General features: G+C 37.7%; 1 protein-coding gene across 6 annotated transcripts in view; it reads right to left on the bottom strand.

The window, feature by feature from the left end:
* SORBS2 (sorbin and SH3 domain containing 2) overlaps nt 1–14,139 on the bottom strand; it is a 160,006-nt gene that overhangs the window by 120,803 nt on the left and 25,064 nt on the right. For 2 of the 6 annotated variants that reach the window (XM_083836403.1, XM_083836406.1), the window contains exon 1: nt 1–14,139. This exon is cut by the window's left edge and continues 16,575 nt beyond it. The exons of 3 other annotated variants lie outside the window; for them this stretch is intronic. Coding sequence is in view for 1 of the 3 variants with exons in the window: in XM_083836399.1 (XP_083692525.1) it covers nt 2,438–2,511 (74 nt within the window). In the remaining 2 variants the exon portion in view is untranslated. One more of the 6 variants, XM_083836399.1, reaches the window with a different exon arrangement.

Raw genomic sequence — 14,139 nt, 5'->3', positions numbered from 1 at the left:
ACATAAAATAATCCCTCAGCACATTCTATATATTTAAACATTTACAATTGAAGAGACAGCTTGCTATTGTTAGTTGTTTTGCCAGATTATTATTTTTAATGAGGAAATTTGGGAGTTCGCATGTTTATTTTAGCATTCACTTGTAATTTTCTATGTTCTGTTTAATCAGAAAATTAGGAAGGTTTTTTATTTTAAAGATTTCTTCAATTGCACAAATAAGTTGGTTGCATTTACCTTAAAAGCAAAACAATCTCATGCTAGTTTAAAAATTATATTCTTTGTTCCAGTTTTGCAGAGATTCTATTTTTTTGTTTGTTTGTTTTCCCTTTAGCAGTAGGAAGATTACCATTAACACTGGAGCATTTGCCCAACTAAGCTGGGTAGATAGGAACTGCTTGCCAGAGATGGAAATGGGGAAAGAAATTCCAAGGTGTGAAGCTCTTTTCTATCAAAATAAATGTTAATATATTGCTTTGTACAATTCCTGGGGGTGGCTCTGCTACCTTAAAGTCAAATATACTGCAACAAGTAAAATATTTTGTCATGCATCAGGTTTACCTCATGGTTATTGCTTTGTTTGCTGTTATTTTGCACCTCGGATAGGTTCACCATCTTTCATTTTGAACCATTACCGACATTTCTCTGCTTTAAAAAATATTCACAGTTTTTCAAATACTGGAAAGTATTTGTCTGACCACAGCTTATTTCCTAGCTTTCAAAAAAGGAACTGGCATCTTAACTGGCACTAATTGGTGGGCCCAGAACAGAAGGGATTTTCACGCTTGCCTAGATACAGTTTCTTCTGACACCCACTCCATAGTGGTGTCGTGCCAAGAGAGAAGCATCATATGCACTCTGACTTCTGGTGCTGCTTTGGTGTTACCAGAGAGAACTTTTAGCTTTGGGACTCAGTGCCATACCATTCAAATTGTGTACAGTTGACACCTTTTCTTCCAACCGATCATACCTTTGTGGTATGACTTTTTGGTCCTCTCCTGGTACCACCTGAAAAATTCAGCTGTGTTTAGATTTCAAATATCTAGGAAAAGCTTGAAATTACATTCCAGTTGTTCCCTTATCTGAAGTTAAGTTAGCTTCAGATACATAAGATTTAAATATTTCATTTTTATTTTTTTTTTAAAGGCATTTTATTTTGAAGTTTTTAACCTCCTTTTGCTAAATAACTGATACTGGCAATCCTGCTGAAATGTGCTGTTTCTAGAATTGCTAGATGAATGCATTAGAATAAAATTACTGCAGATGCCTGATGAAACAACCTAGAATGGTTAGATTAAACTTATTTTAAGTACCTATTTTTGTTAGTGTTGCTTTACATAAGTGGTTTAGATTCTAATTTTCTTCTATCAACTCAGCTTGAGGGAGGAATCTTTTGTCTCTGACTTTCTTGCCTGATAGGTATGTATTTTCTTCTGTCATTGCTCATTGTGTCTTCTACCTACTGCATAACATGCTAGATTTCCTACTTATTTTATGTTGGAGATTAGGGAAAATTTCTTCACCAAAAGGGTTGTGAGGCATTGGAATAGGCTGCCCAGGGAAATAGTTGAGTCACTATCGCTGAAGGTGTTCAAAAGATATGTTGATGTAGTGCTTAGGGACACAGTTTTGACTTGGCAATGCTAGGTTAATGATTGGATTTGGTGATCTTGAAAGTCTTTTCCAACATAAATTATTCTATGATTCTGTTCCACCATGCATTTCAAAACTCTCCAGGATTTAAGTCTGCAGTAGCAAACTCCACTGTGATCAATACGAATAAGCAAATCTAGTATGCATATTAAAAATCTAAAAAAAAAAATTGATTTTTTTTAATGTAATGCTTCTTTAAAGATGATTTGTGAAGCCATTTATGAAGCCACCTTCATGTTTATCAAACAAGTTGGAGTAGTAATTTTTGATGTAACCAATTTGTATAAAGGATTCCAAGAAATCCACAAAAGCTTTGGATATCACATTCTAGGAGGACTATAGATTTTTAAAACTCCAGTGCAAAATTATCAGAACAGTAACTTGAACCTGTTTATTTTCCAGTTTTTGCTAGAGAGTAACATTTAATTCAGGTTTCAAATATACTGCTATCATTATTTTTTTTTCTGGCAATTGCACATCTGTCCTTTGAATTTCGTATTTCACCCATTTTTTCCCCTCAAGATAGGGAAAGACACAGTAGTGATTCATTTTAGAAAACCGATTAAACCTACTATTGCATTACTCAGCTATTTATCAAGAAATTACGCACCAAAGATTGCTTTTGCATAGCTCTGTTTTATGATTTGATACAAAAGCCAGCTAAACCGATGTTGTTACAGAAGCAGCATGAGAACAAGTGCATTTACAACTAAATAGCAGCCTTGTATCTAACTACTATATGGGGTAGTATATAGTTGCCTTGATGGAAGAGTAAATGGATACTTACCTCTGCTCAGGGGGTTGGGAAAGCTGACAATCATCCCAGTCATCTACTGTGCTGAATATCCCATGGCTTACCATATGCCTACTAATTTCTCCTGTGCAGGGATGTAAAATGACTATTGTCTAGACCAGGTTTTCTTCCTTCCTCTTCACATGAGATCACTCGGTTCACCTGACCAGCTTAAAGAAGGCACTTCATATTAAACACTAGTTATCTCTTTGATCACTCAAATTACAGTTGCAGCAGAAATAACAGGGCACTTTAACAATGTGGGAAGATGTGGTTTATATCAGGGGAATTCTCTAGTTACTTCAGTATGCTTTTATCGACTCTGTAATCCTGTACCGCGTGACTACTTTTATCTGTGTACTGCTCTTGTGCTGCCTGTGCTGAAGCAGAGAAAGGAGTTGTGCTGGTGATTTTGTTTGTGTAGGTCAAGCAGTAGAGGTCATCAGCACCTGAACAGATCCTACTTGAAGAGAGCAAAGGAATAAAAGCACCCTACATGAAACAAACTGTTCTTGTATTTCCTTAAACAGTCCTTCAGAGGAAAAAATAAAAATAAAAATCTGCCACTAAAACAAAAAAAAGGTAGTTAAATAAGACTCATCTTGGCAGAGCTGCTGAAGAAGCACCTGTCTGTCCTCCCAGACACTCATTCCAATCCCAGTGCCCGTATTCATCACCTTAATTGGCGCAGTATAACTTTCAATGAAATCAGGTTACAAACTTGTTCCTGAAACAAGCTACATTCAAAATACTGCACAGAGTTATATGGAGCAAATCCAGCTTTAACTGATAAAGCACTGTATTAATGTTAAGAATGCTTACTTTTCAAATTGAAGAGCGAAAAATTTGGAGGAAACGAGGCAGGGGCAGAGAGAAATTCAGATACTGCTCTGGCAGGAAAGAATTAAATGTAATCCTCTAACAGGCTCTTTTGTTTGTTTTTGGTTTTTCTTTTTTAAACCACTCTGAGACTACCTGAAGGTCATTAAGGACTTCAAGTGAGAGGAACTGAGGAACTCCATAGCTCAAGAAAAGTCAAGAGCCTGGCCTCCAAATTACTGTCTGCAACTACATATTGAAGTTTGGGGCATATCCTCCACGACATGCTCTGGTCCCCAGGTCATCCAAACATGGGAATGGAAGGACAAGGCAGGTCCCACCGTTAAGCTGCAGATCCACAAACCAGCCACGAGCCACCTCATGCAGTACCCTGCCCCCAGCATCTCAGATTGAAGATGTCTAAGTGATGTGAAGAAACAGACAGTAAATCACACCGGTAGATTATTTTGTATAGGTGCAAATAAGTTTCATATTGCATACATTAACTTCACATGGTTGCTTGGGCCCAGGCCAACATGGTAATTTCTGCACGACAGCCATGGTAACATATACCACATAACAGTGATTCCTTTGAATCCTTAAATCATCTGCTCATTCTGAGGGAAAAGGAGAAGAAGGTTTGTATGGGCCATGCAGTGGCACAAAGGGAAGTAACTCAAGGCTCGCCTGTGGTGAGGAGAGCTAGTTTCCCCAGCTTTGTTCCTTCTCTGTGGAAATAAAACAACAAAGCTGTCTTCAGAGGGCAGCCACAGGCAAACATCAGAACCCAGCTGGCCCTTTGACAACGCTGCTCATTCACATGTTAAATTAGCTACCTAGGGGGACAACCCAAGCAGACTAGAGTTAGCATTTGGAAGTAACACCCTGAACTTCTGCTATAAAAGTTAATGATAAGGAGTGTTTACAAAAAAACAAAAACAAAACAAACAAAACACTAGAATCTAGAATATAATTTTCATTCCTGATGATGCAGACTCTGTTAAATTGTACATCTCTGAGGATTTTTACAGTGAACACTCCATGTAGTATACATATGGTTAAGACTACTGATTTGAAACTACTATGGTATATTAATGCTGAAAGTAATGAACAAAAAAGTCATTTTTTCTGCTTCTTTAATTATCCAGTTCTAAATCTGATCCAACCCAGTCTAGGATCATGCCTTTATCACAGGAAAAGCCTATGATAAAGGCTTCCTCTGTCACTTCTGCTTCCCTTGTGTCAGGTCTACCGATCACTTGATGTGGGGTGAGTTCGACCTATCTACTGGTCCAGACGAGAATCAACCCTGCAAGCAAGACCAAAAACTAACACCTGTTTTTGCACATACGTTTTCACTTAGTTAAGTGTTATACTGACTTAAAATTGATTACAAAAACGTAGGGATAGTTGGCCTGCAGTTCACATGGACTTCATATTCAAGCTGAACATTTGCAGAGAGCGTTCACTACATCCCTAGCCTGATGTGCTGACACAGCTGAAGCCAGCAACTACTCAGACATCAGTGTTTGTCTGAGATGTTGGTGTCAGCCATCAGTGTTCGCCTTTCTGACTAGGTCAGGAGAACTTCTTCATTCCAAAAAGCTGCCAAGCTAAGGAGGCCTTGGAAGGACAACCAGCTAGCTACATGAGATGCTTCACACTGATATAGAACTGAATAATTCTGAAAGACGGTGTTCTTCAATATTCTGATGGATACCATGTCCAGCCTGAATAGTCTGATAATTTTTTAAGATATTCTAATGTGCACTGTAGCTTACATCTTTAAATAAATAATAAAAAATGTGACCATCACCTGGTGTTTACACATTATCAAAGTAATAGGCTGGTTCTACAACTGAAGATCCTCTGAAGCAGAGCTGAGTCATCTGGATAAATAATTTTCTGCTCACCTGCTGTAATGATGCAGTGGAACAATACCCCATAAAAACATTATGATTCACACTGTTCCAGAAATTAGGCTGCAATATTTTTTTCAAGTTATACCAATTTTCAAATTAAGGATTCCAGAAAGCTAAAGCCTACCTTCAAGTCACTGCTAGATCTAAGTGCCTACTTTGGTATAACAATGTAGCAATGAGATTAAATATATCAGTCTATTTTCTATCACTCTTCTCTTAGATTTACACATTTCCCACTAAATCACTGGGAGTCTTTTGAAATAAAAAGTATTCTCAATATAAAAATGGCAAAACTGGACAGTGTTTTGTTTCATAAGTTATAATGCGAATATATAGTGTATGTATAGGTAAGACGTAAAGAAGATCAAGTTAATTAGCATGCATGGATGCTATCTTTCTACCAGTGTTAGGAAACTCAGATTTTCCTATTGTTTCTACAGCTTTGTTACTTTTAACCACAATCACAGATGTATAATGAACAAGCGCTTTGGAAAAGGAACAAAAACATAGCTGGGAAGACATCTGCCCTGTTCACTACAAGCGTTTCTGAATATAATAATGATTCATGGAAAAGAAATATCACAAAACTGCAATTACTGTGGGCAATTTATGCACATACTTAAATTGATAACATTCCTATCATAAAGTCAAGATGCTGGCCTCAATCTAACTCTTTTTTCCTTCTCTAGATTATGTTGAATTCTGCTAAGATCAAGAAACTGCATCAACTAACATGCAGAAATGGGAGGAATCGTTTGTTAGCAGTGTCTTTAGCTATTAGCGTGCTGTTCAACACGTATCTGGTCTAATTTTGCTCTTAGCTATACAACCTTTATGCTGATCTACTCACTGACTTCAATAATATCCCCTGTACTATATAACAGCAAAAGGAGAAGATTAGGAAATGGGCACAAAGGTATAATGAAGGTATTTAAATAAATCCTGGTGTTAAGAATGGGGACAAGCTATATTACTCAGCTATACACAGGAGAAAAATCTTCCTAATACTTCCAAAGAAGAATGGTCTAAGCATCTATTACAAACACTATACTCTATATGAAAAGGGCAATATGAAGTCCCAAATGGTACCAGTTTTAAAGTCCATTTCCATCATTGTGTCATTTCATTTGATGTGTCATTGGTACAACAAAGCTACTCCCAATCTCTAAAATTTGGTAAACAAGAAACACTAGCAAGTTAGCAAATAAGGTCCAACGTAGAAGTTAATTTCAAGTTGCAGCATTAGCAGTTAGCAAGGAGTTTGGGTGTGCTGCCTAGTCAAAACAACAAATTCCCAAAGACTGTTTTAATGCCTAGTATTAACTATCTGAGGATATGAAAGGGGATACTGTTGATGAAGTAATGAGCTTTTTCAGACTGTCAGGGTACCCATGGCATAATACACAAATATGATAGAAAACTGGAACTGTCAGAATCATGCATTTGAAAGCTCTGAAAGTTTAGTTTGCAGTTGACTCTCTTCAGCCAAGTATCTCTGAAGCACCTGACAAACAAATTCCTTCAGAGATGAGATACCACATCCACCACAAAGTTACATATATAAACAAAAAGAAAAAAAAACCAAACATTTTCAGAAAAATAAACTCAATCAGTGCAAAAGTTAGGGCCCTGACTTGACCCTGGACTGAAAAAAGCTAGAGACCTAGTTTGACCTCCCATGGCCCTCATCATGAGCACAGGGAAAAACCAAAGTAACAATACTGGAATAGGCACCATCACTATTGATGAGAAAATATAGTCTGCATTTAAATAATGATATTTTACTATTGGAAATTTTCCTGAAGTTCATTAACAGTTGGAAAAATATCACAATTTATGGAATATTATTTTTAGTTTAACATTTCACCTCCATGACTGATTTTTTATTTCCTCTGTTTGTCTAGCTATCATAGCCATGGAATGATAAACACAGTCCAAGCAGCTGAGCCTTCACCACATGCCCTCACATAGTTCTGTCTTGTTATGGCTCCAACTAGTCAAAAGTTATTTTCAGCAAAGGTTATCAAGCTCTGGAGTCCATTAGAAAGCATGAAAAACAACAAAAAAAACTTTGTATTTGACTGTCAGTTTTATATCCATTGCAGAAGTCAAGGCAACATTATTCTAAAAACATATTTGATGAGCAGCCTGAAGTGTCCAGATAAGTCCATTTTTTATGGAGAAATTGATCTTTTGTTGTTGTTGTTTCAGCTTGTTGACTTTTTCTCTTCCCTTAAATCCACACCCATATCTAAATCTAGGCTCTAATTCAGAAATCAGATGCAATTCTCACGCAACTCATTATGGTCATAAAAACCCAAAAACCTATTTACAAAAATCCAAAGACACCTAGTTTAAAAGGTCTTTAAATCTTGCAGATCTTGAGATATGAGACATCCATCAGCTTAATTCTCTGTATTCTGACTGTAGCTACACCTCTCATAATCATGCAAATACAGTGTGCAAATACAGCCTTACTCAATCACACCAGTGTCTTGTACATGAACGCTCAGATTTTGAAATGTAATTCAGGTTCATACATTGCCTAGAAAAAATAAAGTACTGAATTTATGCAACATAATGGAATGAATAGTGAAAACAAAAACATCCCAGCTTCACTTGATAAAAATACCTTGTGCTTAGCCTGCAGGGACCAAGAAACAGAGTAGTTCAAATTCCTTGCTTGTTCCAGACACAGAAGAGGCCATGGCCAGACTCGAATACCACGAGGTCTCAACTCAGGAGACACTGTTGTGCCAGCACAGAAGTGTTTGTGTCAGATGGACTAAAGCCTTTAACTGACTTCATATAGACCGAACTGCTATGCTGTGGTAACGATTTATGATCATGACTTGCCTGGATTAGACTGGAACTAGTAAATTAGGCATGCGTATGCTATTTTGGCCTGATTGCTTCCCCACTGATTATTTACAGTCAAAATTAAATATGTGTATTTTTAAAAAATTAAAAAGATGCAATCTATGGCTAGTAATTCCCTTAGTTTCTAGTTCAAAATAATGTGTTTTTGTCATTTCTTGCTTCTGTATTGAATTGAACTATTCTACTGTAACTGAAGTATCGTAACGTCTCGTCGCCCAGACTATATGTACAGACTGGGTGACGAGACGCTGGAGAGCAGCCCCACAGAGAGGGATCTGAGGTTGTGGTTGACAGCAAGTTGAATGTGAGCCAGCAGTGTGCCCTGGCAGCCAGGAGGGCCAACTGTATCCTGGGGTGCATCAAGCATGGCATTACTAGTTGGTCGAGGGAAGTGATTGTCCCACTCTACTCTGCGCTGGTGCGGCCTCACCTCTCTGTGTGCAGTTCTGGGCACCACAGTATAAAAAGGACATTAAACTGTTGGAGAGTGTCCAGAGGAGGGCGATGAAGATGGTGAAGGGCCTAGAGGGGAAGACATATGAGGAGCGGCTGAGGTCACTGGGCCTGTTCAGCCTGGAGAAGAGGAGGCTGAGGGGGGACCTCATCGCAGTCTACAACTTCCTCGCGAGAGGGAGTGGAGAGGCAGGGGACCTATTCTCCGTTATCAGCAGTGACGGGACCCACGGGAACGGTGTTAAGCTGAGGCTGGGAAAGTTTAGGCTGGACATCAGGAAGAGGTTCTTCACTGAGAGGGTGGTTGCACACTGGAACAGGCTCCCCAGTGAAGTAGTCACTGCACCAAGCCTGTCTGAATTTAAGAAGCGATTGGACTGTGCACTTAGTCACATGGTCTGAATTTTTGGGTAGACCTGTGCGGTGCCAGGAGTTGGACTTGATGATCCTTATGGGTCCCTTCCAACTCGGGATATTCTATGATTCTATGAAGTATAAACGCTTTATACAGAAAATAATCATGGTGACTTTTATCTGGATCAGTGTGAAAGGCAATGACACATAGCCAATAACAGCAGTAAAATGTAAGAAGCTATCATAGAACTGACTGAAAAAAATCAAGGTTTGGTGTGTAACAATTTGTGTTAATAGCACAGCTATATATGAAGGGCCAAGCCAGCTACCAGGGTCTAAACTGCATTGTCTTACACTGAACTTTGAGCTCACTTTTTTGTCCACTTGCCCAAAGCAGGACACTGATCTGTGTGGTTATGCTAGGAATCTATATATTGACTTGGAGCATTCTCAGTGCCAGGGCTACCACCACCACTTCATTATGCTTGGCACTGTCCAACAGTGCCAAACCAATTTTCTTTGTTCATCACTTTTATAGCAGTGACAGACAATTACATATTCCAAACTTCCAAGAATAATTTCTGCCATTTTCATACTGATACTGGTATATGGAAATTTCTGTATCACTTGGATATGTATGCAAGCATGCCAAAATCAATGCATTTCCACTGACTTAGTGCATGTAGGAGATACAATCATAGTTGCTCATTACAGAATTTAATGAAATGTTAATCCATGCAATCATTTTTTTCCCCTCACTTAAGGCAGCTACTGCTGTGAGTTTTCAGAAAGGAATTAGAAAGGACTTCACTCGTGTTAAGAATTAGTGTGGAACACTCCATGGAACATGAAAAGTATTCACAATCATGAAATTACATAGTGACAGCAACAAACAGAACTATATATTAAACATGTCTGCTTGAGATACTGTAGTTACAAAAGGAAAAGAGAAGATTTACACACAGAAAGGCTGTCAAAAAAGCAACGTATAGATAAGGTGCGTGCACTTAATGCAGGGTGCTGTGTTTTCATTCTGTTGAGATTTCCTCTTCTGTTCATTGTAGAACACAGCCTATTGTTACTGTGCATAACTCACTTGGATATAGCAGCTTTATTCAATTTGAATGGAAGTATAAGAGCAAGTATGAAACTGAAAGGGGGAGGAAATTAAAAACTGAGTATAAGAGCTCAACGAGTACAAGAAAAATTTTCAACATCTTTCAGTGACTACTGTGCCAGAATCAGAAGTATTACTTAAGGAGGATCCAGGCTTCTAAGGTTACTAAGTGGTTCATTCCAATATTACAATGGTCATATAAAGATGGAAAAGATTATCTCTTTGCAGAAAGAAATACTCATTTTAAAACTTGCCTTATTTCTGCTTGGCGAGAAGCATATGATCAAGGAAGACATATTTGACTGCAGAAACAAACAAACAAATAAATCCAGAAACCTCAAAAGAAAAACAAAATGTAGAACGCTCTAATCAGTTTTTAAACTCCCTCACTCTAAATGTGGCAATTTATGCAAAAACTTAAAGATAGTATTTTGAGTTTATACAAAACATGCGAGTAACATTTAAAATAACTGACCAGACAGGTAGAAATTTATTACATCATCTACTCAAGAGTATTCTACAAATGCATAGTAGCAGCTGTTTGTGACAGTTCAATAGCATTAAAAATGAGAACAACCTTTGTCCAGGGCCATTCTGGTTTTCCAGATAATTGCCAGACAAGTTATTATTCAATGAATAAACATTTTGTAAGAAGCAGTTCAACCAGCTGACTCAAACACCTTTCAAACTTACTGTTGTATTTGCTGGCCTGTAAAAGATTTACTCAAGGGAGCCTAGATTTCCACTAGAAACAGTCATCCAACTCTACTAAACTTTTTGGTCAAGCACATATTATTGCTAAGTGTAAACTTCAAAAATTAGTTCAAAAATGTATTTTGGCACTTCTGCCAAGTTGACCAGTTTTGTTCAAAGTCTGATGAGAAGTCAGTTCTTGTTTCATTTCTGCTGTTCTAGCCATTTGTTATTGCTTATATATATGTGTATATTATATAAGTATATAACCACATTCTGCAAAGACAAGTTTTTCTTGATCAATCATTTGGTTTTACAAGCAAATATTTGGCATGGCTCACTACAGAGGTCTAGGCATTGTAAGTCATTTGGACAAGATTTCCAAGATCACAGGATGACAGATCAACACCATGCTGACCTGCCGCCTGTCACTTAACCGTTTTGCTAGAAAACCACCATGCAGTCAGCTGCTACAGACCAATAAGCCTCACAATTATTTCCAAGTCAGTAGATTTATGTTTATCCTATTTACATAAAGGAGGGAAGTCCAGTCTGGGGGGGGGGAGAGAGCCGTGTGTAGCAACCTTTGCCACTAGCATTCACAAGCTTCACAGGGCATCGAGTTCTGGAGTTTGAAGTAATTCAGTACTGCCCATATGTAGCACATTTATACACTCCCTAGGAATTCAGACATGTTCACCTAGTCACATTTTTGAGCAAATAAAGGAAACATTTGGTTTTCTTTTTTTTTTTTTAAAAAAAATGGTCCTCTGCTGATAGTGCTTTTCCAGAAGCATCAAAGTGTCATCCTTGAGAGGAAAAAACTGAATTCCAGTTCAAACAGTAGATCAGTAGATTACATGGTATACTTGCTCAATTTTAGTAAAGCATCTTTCATTTCATGCAAAGATTGCTGTAAAATGCTCTGTGTGGACGTATTACTGTTAGCTACTCCAAGAGATATCAGTATGAAGTGATGATCTAGCTTTAAATATTCAGTTCTTACACTGCAGGTAGGCTTCTAGGAATCTGCCTGCAGATATTAAAAAAAAAAAAAAAAAAAAGGCTTCTCAAAAACTTTCAACATTAGCTTAATGCTGCTTCCAGAAATTTAAGGCCAGTTTTAACCACAGTTTCTGACAGAGGCAGCAGTCTTTGAGTACATAAGAATGTTCCAGATTCTCAGATTCTCAGACATATTATTGCTAAGTTTGATTTTTTTTTTTTTTAAACAAACTCATTTCATCTCCTTGTTTTAAAACAAAAGTCTTAAAGCTTTACTCTCACATTTGAGCTGTTAAAGAGTTAAACGGTAAGAGCTGTAATATTCTAAAAAATCAGCCTCCTCTTCAACACTGGAAAGCTTTATTCTGTGCAGGGCCCGAATGGGAAGTAGAAACCAAGATGGGACTTTACACCATTTGGAGAGCCAATGGAGCTCTGAGAGTGAGTTCGCACTGCCTATATTCCACAACCACTATGGAAAGATCAACTAGCTAATTCTATATATCAAAGGCTATAAAAAATATTGAAAAAAGTCCTCCTACTGATAGGAACTCACCTTGACTGCACTGAAAGACTTATCTACAGAGAGGAACTAGCTCTCCAAATTAGCTGTTCTTCAGGTAAATCCCCTCACAAGAGCAACATGGCTTATCTTCTTTTTCTTGACTCCTCTGCTTCCTTTTCTCCCAGGGAGCAAATAAGATAGGAAGCCTATTATCTCTGCTGTTCTCTCTTCTACTTCCTTTGATTTTTAACTCTCCAACCTGCAGAGAAGAGATCTGCTGCTTTCCAGAAGATCCAATGACACAGTTTTAGGGCCACGCATAACTGAGAGGCGAGGTGCTGCAGGATGCAGTAGAACTGTTATCTTAGACCTATTGAGAAGAATCATACAAGCGCAGGAGTCCTATACATGTGTTCCTCATGGAGCACTTCCAAAGCAGAGGCTTCTTGTACGCTAACTTGCAGATTTCACTTTCAGCTTCACAGGGACGGAGCCACTACTACCTTTGTCACTTTTTTAAAAAAATTATTATTATAATTTGCACAGATTAGGTAAGACACACTTGTTAAGAGTTTTCTTTACAACTGGTTAGTTATTTTTTTTTCCAGTACAATTTTTATTTTTTTAAGAAGCAGCATTTCTACTAAATGATTTTTAATGGGGAAGAAGAAACCTTTCTGTGGAACAAGTGATTAGCAATCTCAAATGTCGAAGCAGCCTAAGTGCTCAAGTTGCCTCCAGTAATAAAGACGACATAGCCTTCTAAACAGCATTAAACATTTAGGGACGTAAGCCACTAATGAAACGTACTAATTCTTAAGCCACTAATACACAGAGACAAATGCAGCCTTACACACAAACATAAGCAGGTAATGTCTTATGTGAGCCACTCTGAAAACAGATTAAAGCATATTTATTAGATGTACGGTTAAGTGCTTACTTAGGAACAGACAATATATAAGCACGGTTTTCTCTTTGTAGTACAAGTGCACAGGTGGCCAAACAATGATATTCTCTCCTATGTACCATGCAACTCCACTATTACCAAATCAATACTTTTCAAACTCAAACACAAATTAGTCAAATAAAACTGAAAGCTTGAGGCAGAACTGAAAATTAAACAACTCCTGTGTGGTTTATATGCAAAAAAAATCTGTTTTTCACTGACAACTACTTTTCTTTTTAAGATTAAAAATGGATACTTGAGGTTGCAGAATCCAAAAATTGTTCATCTCAAAAGGCCATTTTTTAGAAAGGTTAAGCTTGTTAAAGTTAAAATTAGTAAAGTTAAAATTAGTAACCCTGACACAAGATGCTTATTGCTACATTTAATTATTAAGAAATGATTAATTTTACCATCTTCCCCAATCCACGGGTCAATAATGATAAGGCAAAGGCTACTGTGATAATCCGGAATCCTGCTGCTTCCTAGTTCACTTAGATCTATAAAAAGGTCAGAGCACAGCCTAAGCTAATAAAGAGGAATTGCCACATTATTATTAGTGTTTTTTTTTTTTTTTTTCTGCAGACAGGAAACAACCAATGTGCCAGGATGCCACCAAAATCACACCCCTCTATAACAACTAATTAGACACAGAATCACATCATAAACCTTTACCAGAGTTATCTATTGTCATCTCAGAACAGTACAAGGCTGCGTAAGTCCAGTGCAGAAACAACTCCTGGTTTTCACACCAGCACATGCATGCTCTCAAGTGCATCCATATCGATGTATCTCCAATCAGAGGCAATACAAGGATGAGGCATTTGCATGATGGCCCTTTCATTCAGAGTGGTTTCCTCTATCACCAAATCTTGCTCTCCAGTTTTCAAAACACCTTCTTCTTCTCCAGCATTGTTACATATTAAATCTATGCAGTTTGAACTTACATCACTTTGAAATTCTGTTCGTGGATCAGAATCTGCGCAGATCAGATACCCTAAAACC

Source organism: Anser anser (genome assembly GCF_964211835.1).
Source record: "Anser anser genome assembly, chromosome: 4".
In the NCBI taxonomy this organism is placed as follows: domain Eukaryota; kingdom Metazoa; phylum Chordata; class Aves; order Anseriformes; family Anatidae; genus Anser; species Anser anser.
Note: the sequence above shows the minus strand (reverse complement) of the source record. Positions and strands in the feature narration are given on the sequence as shown.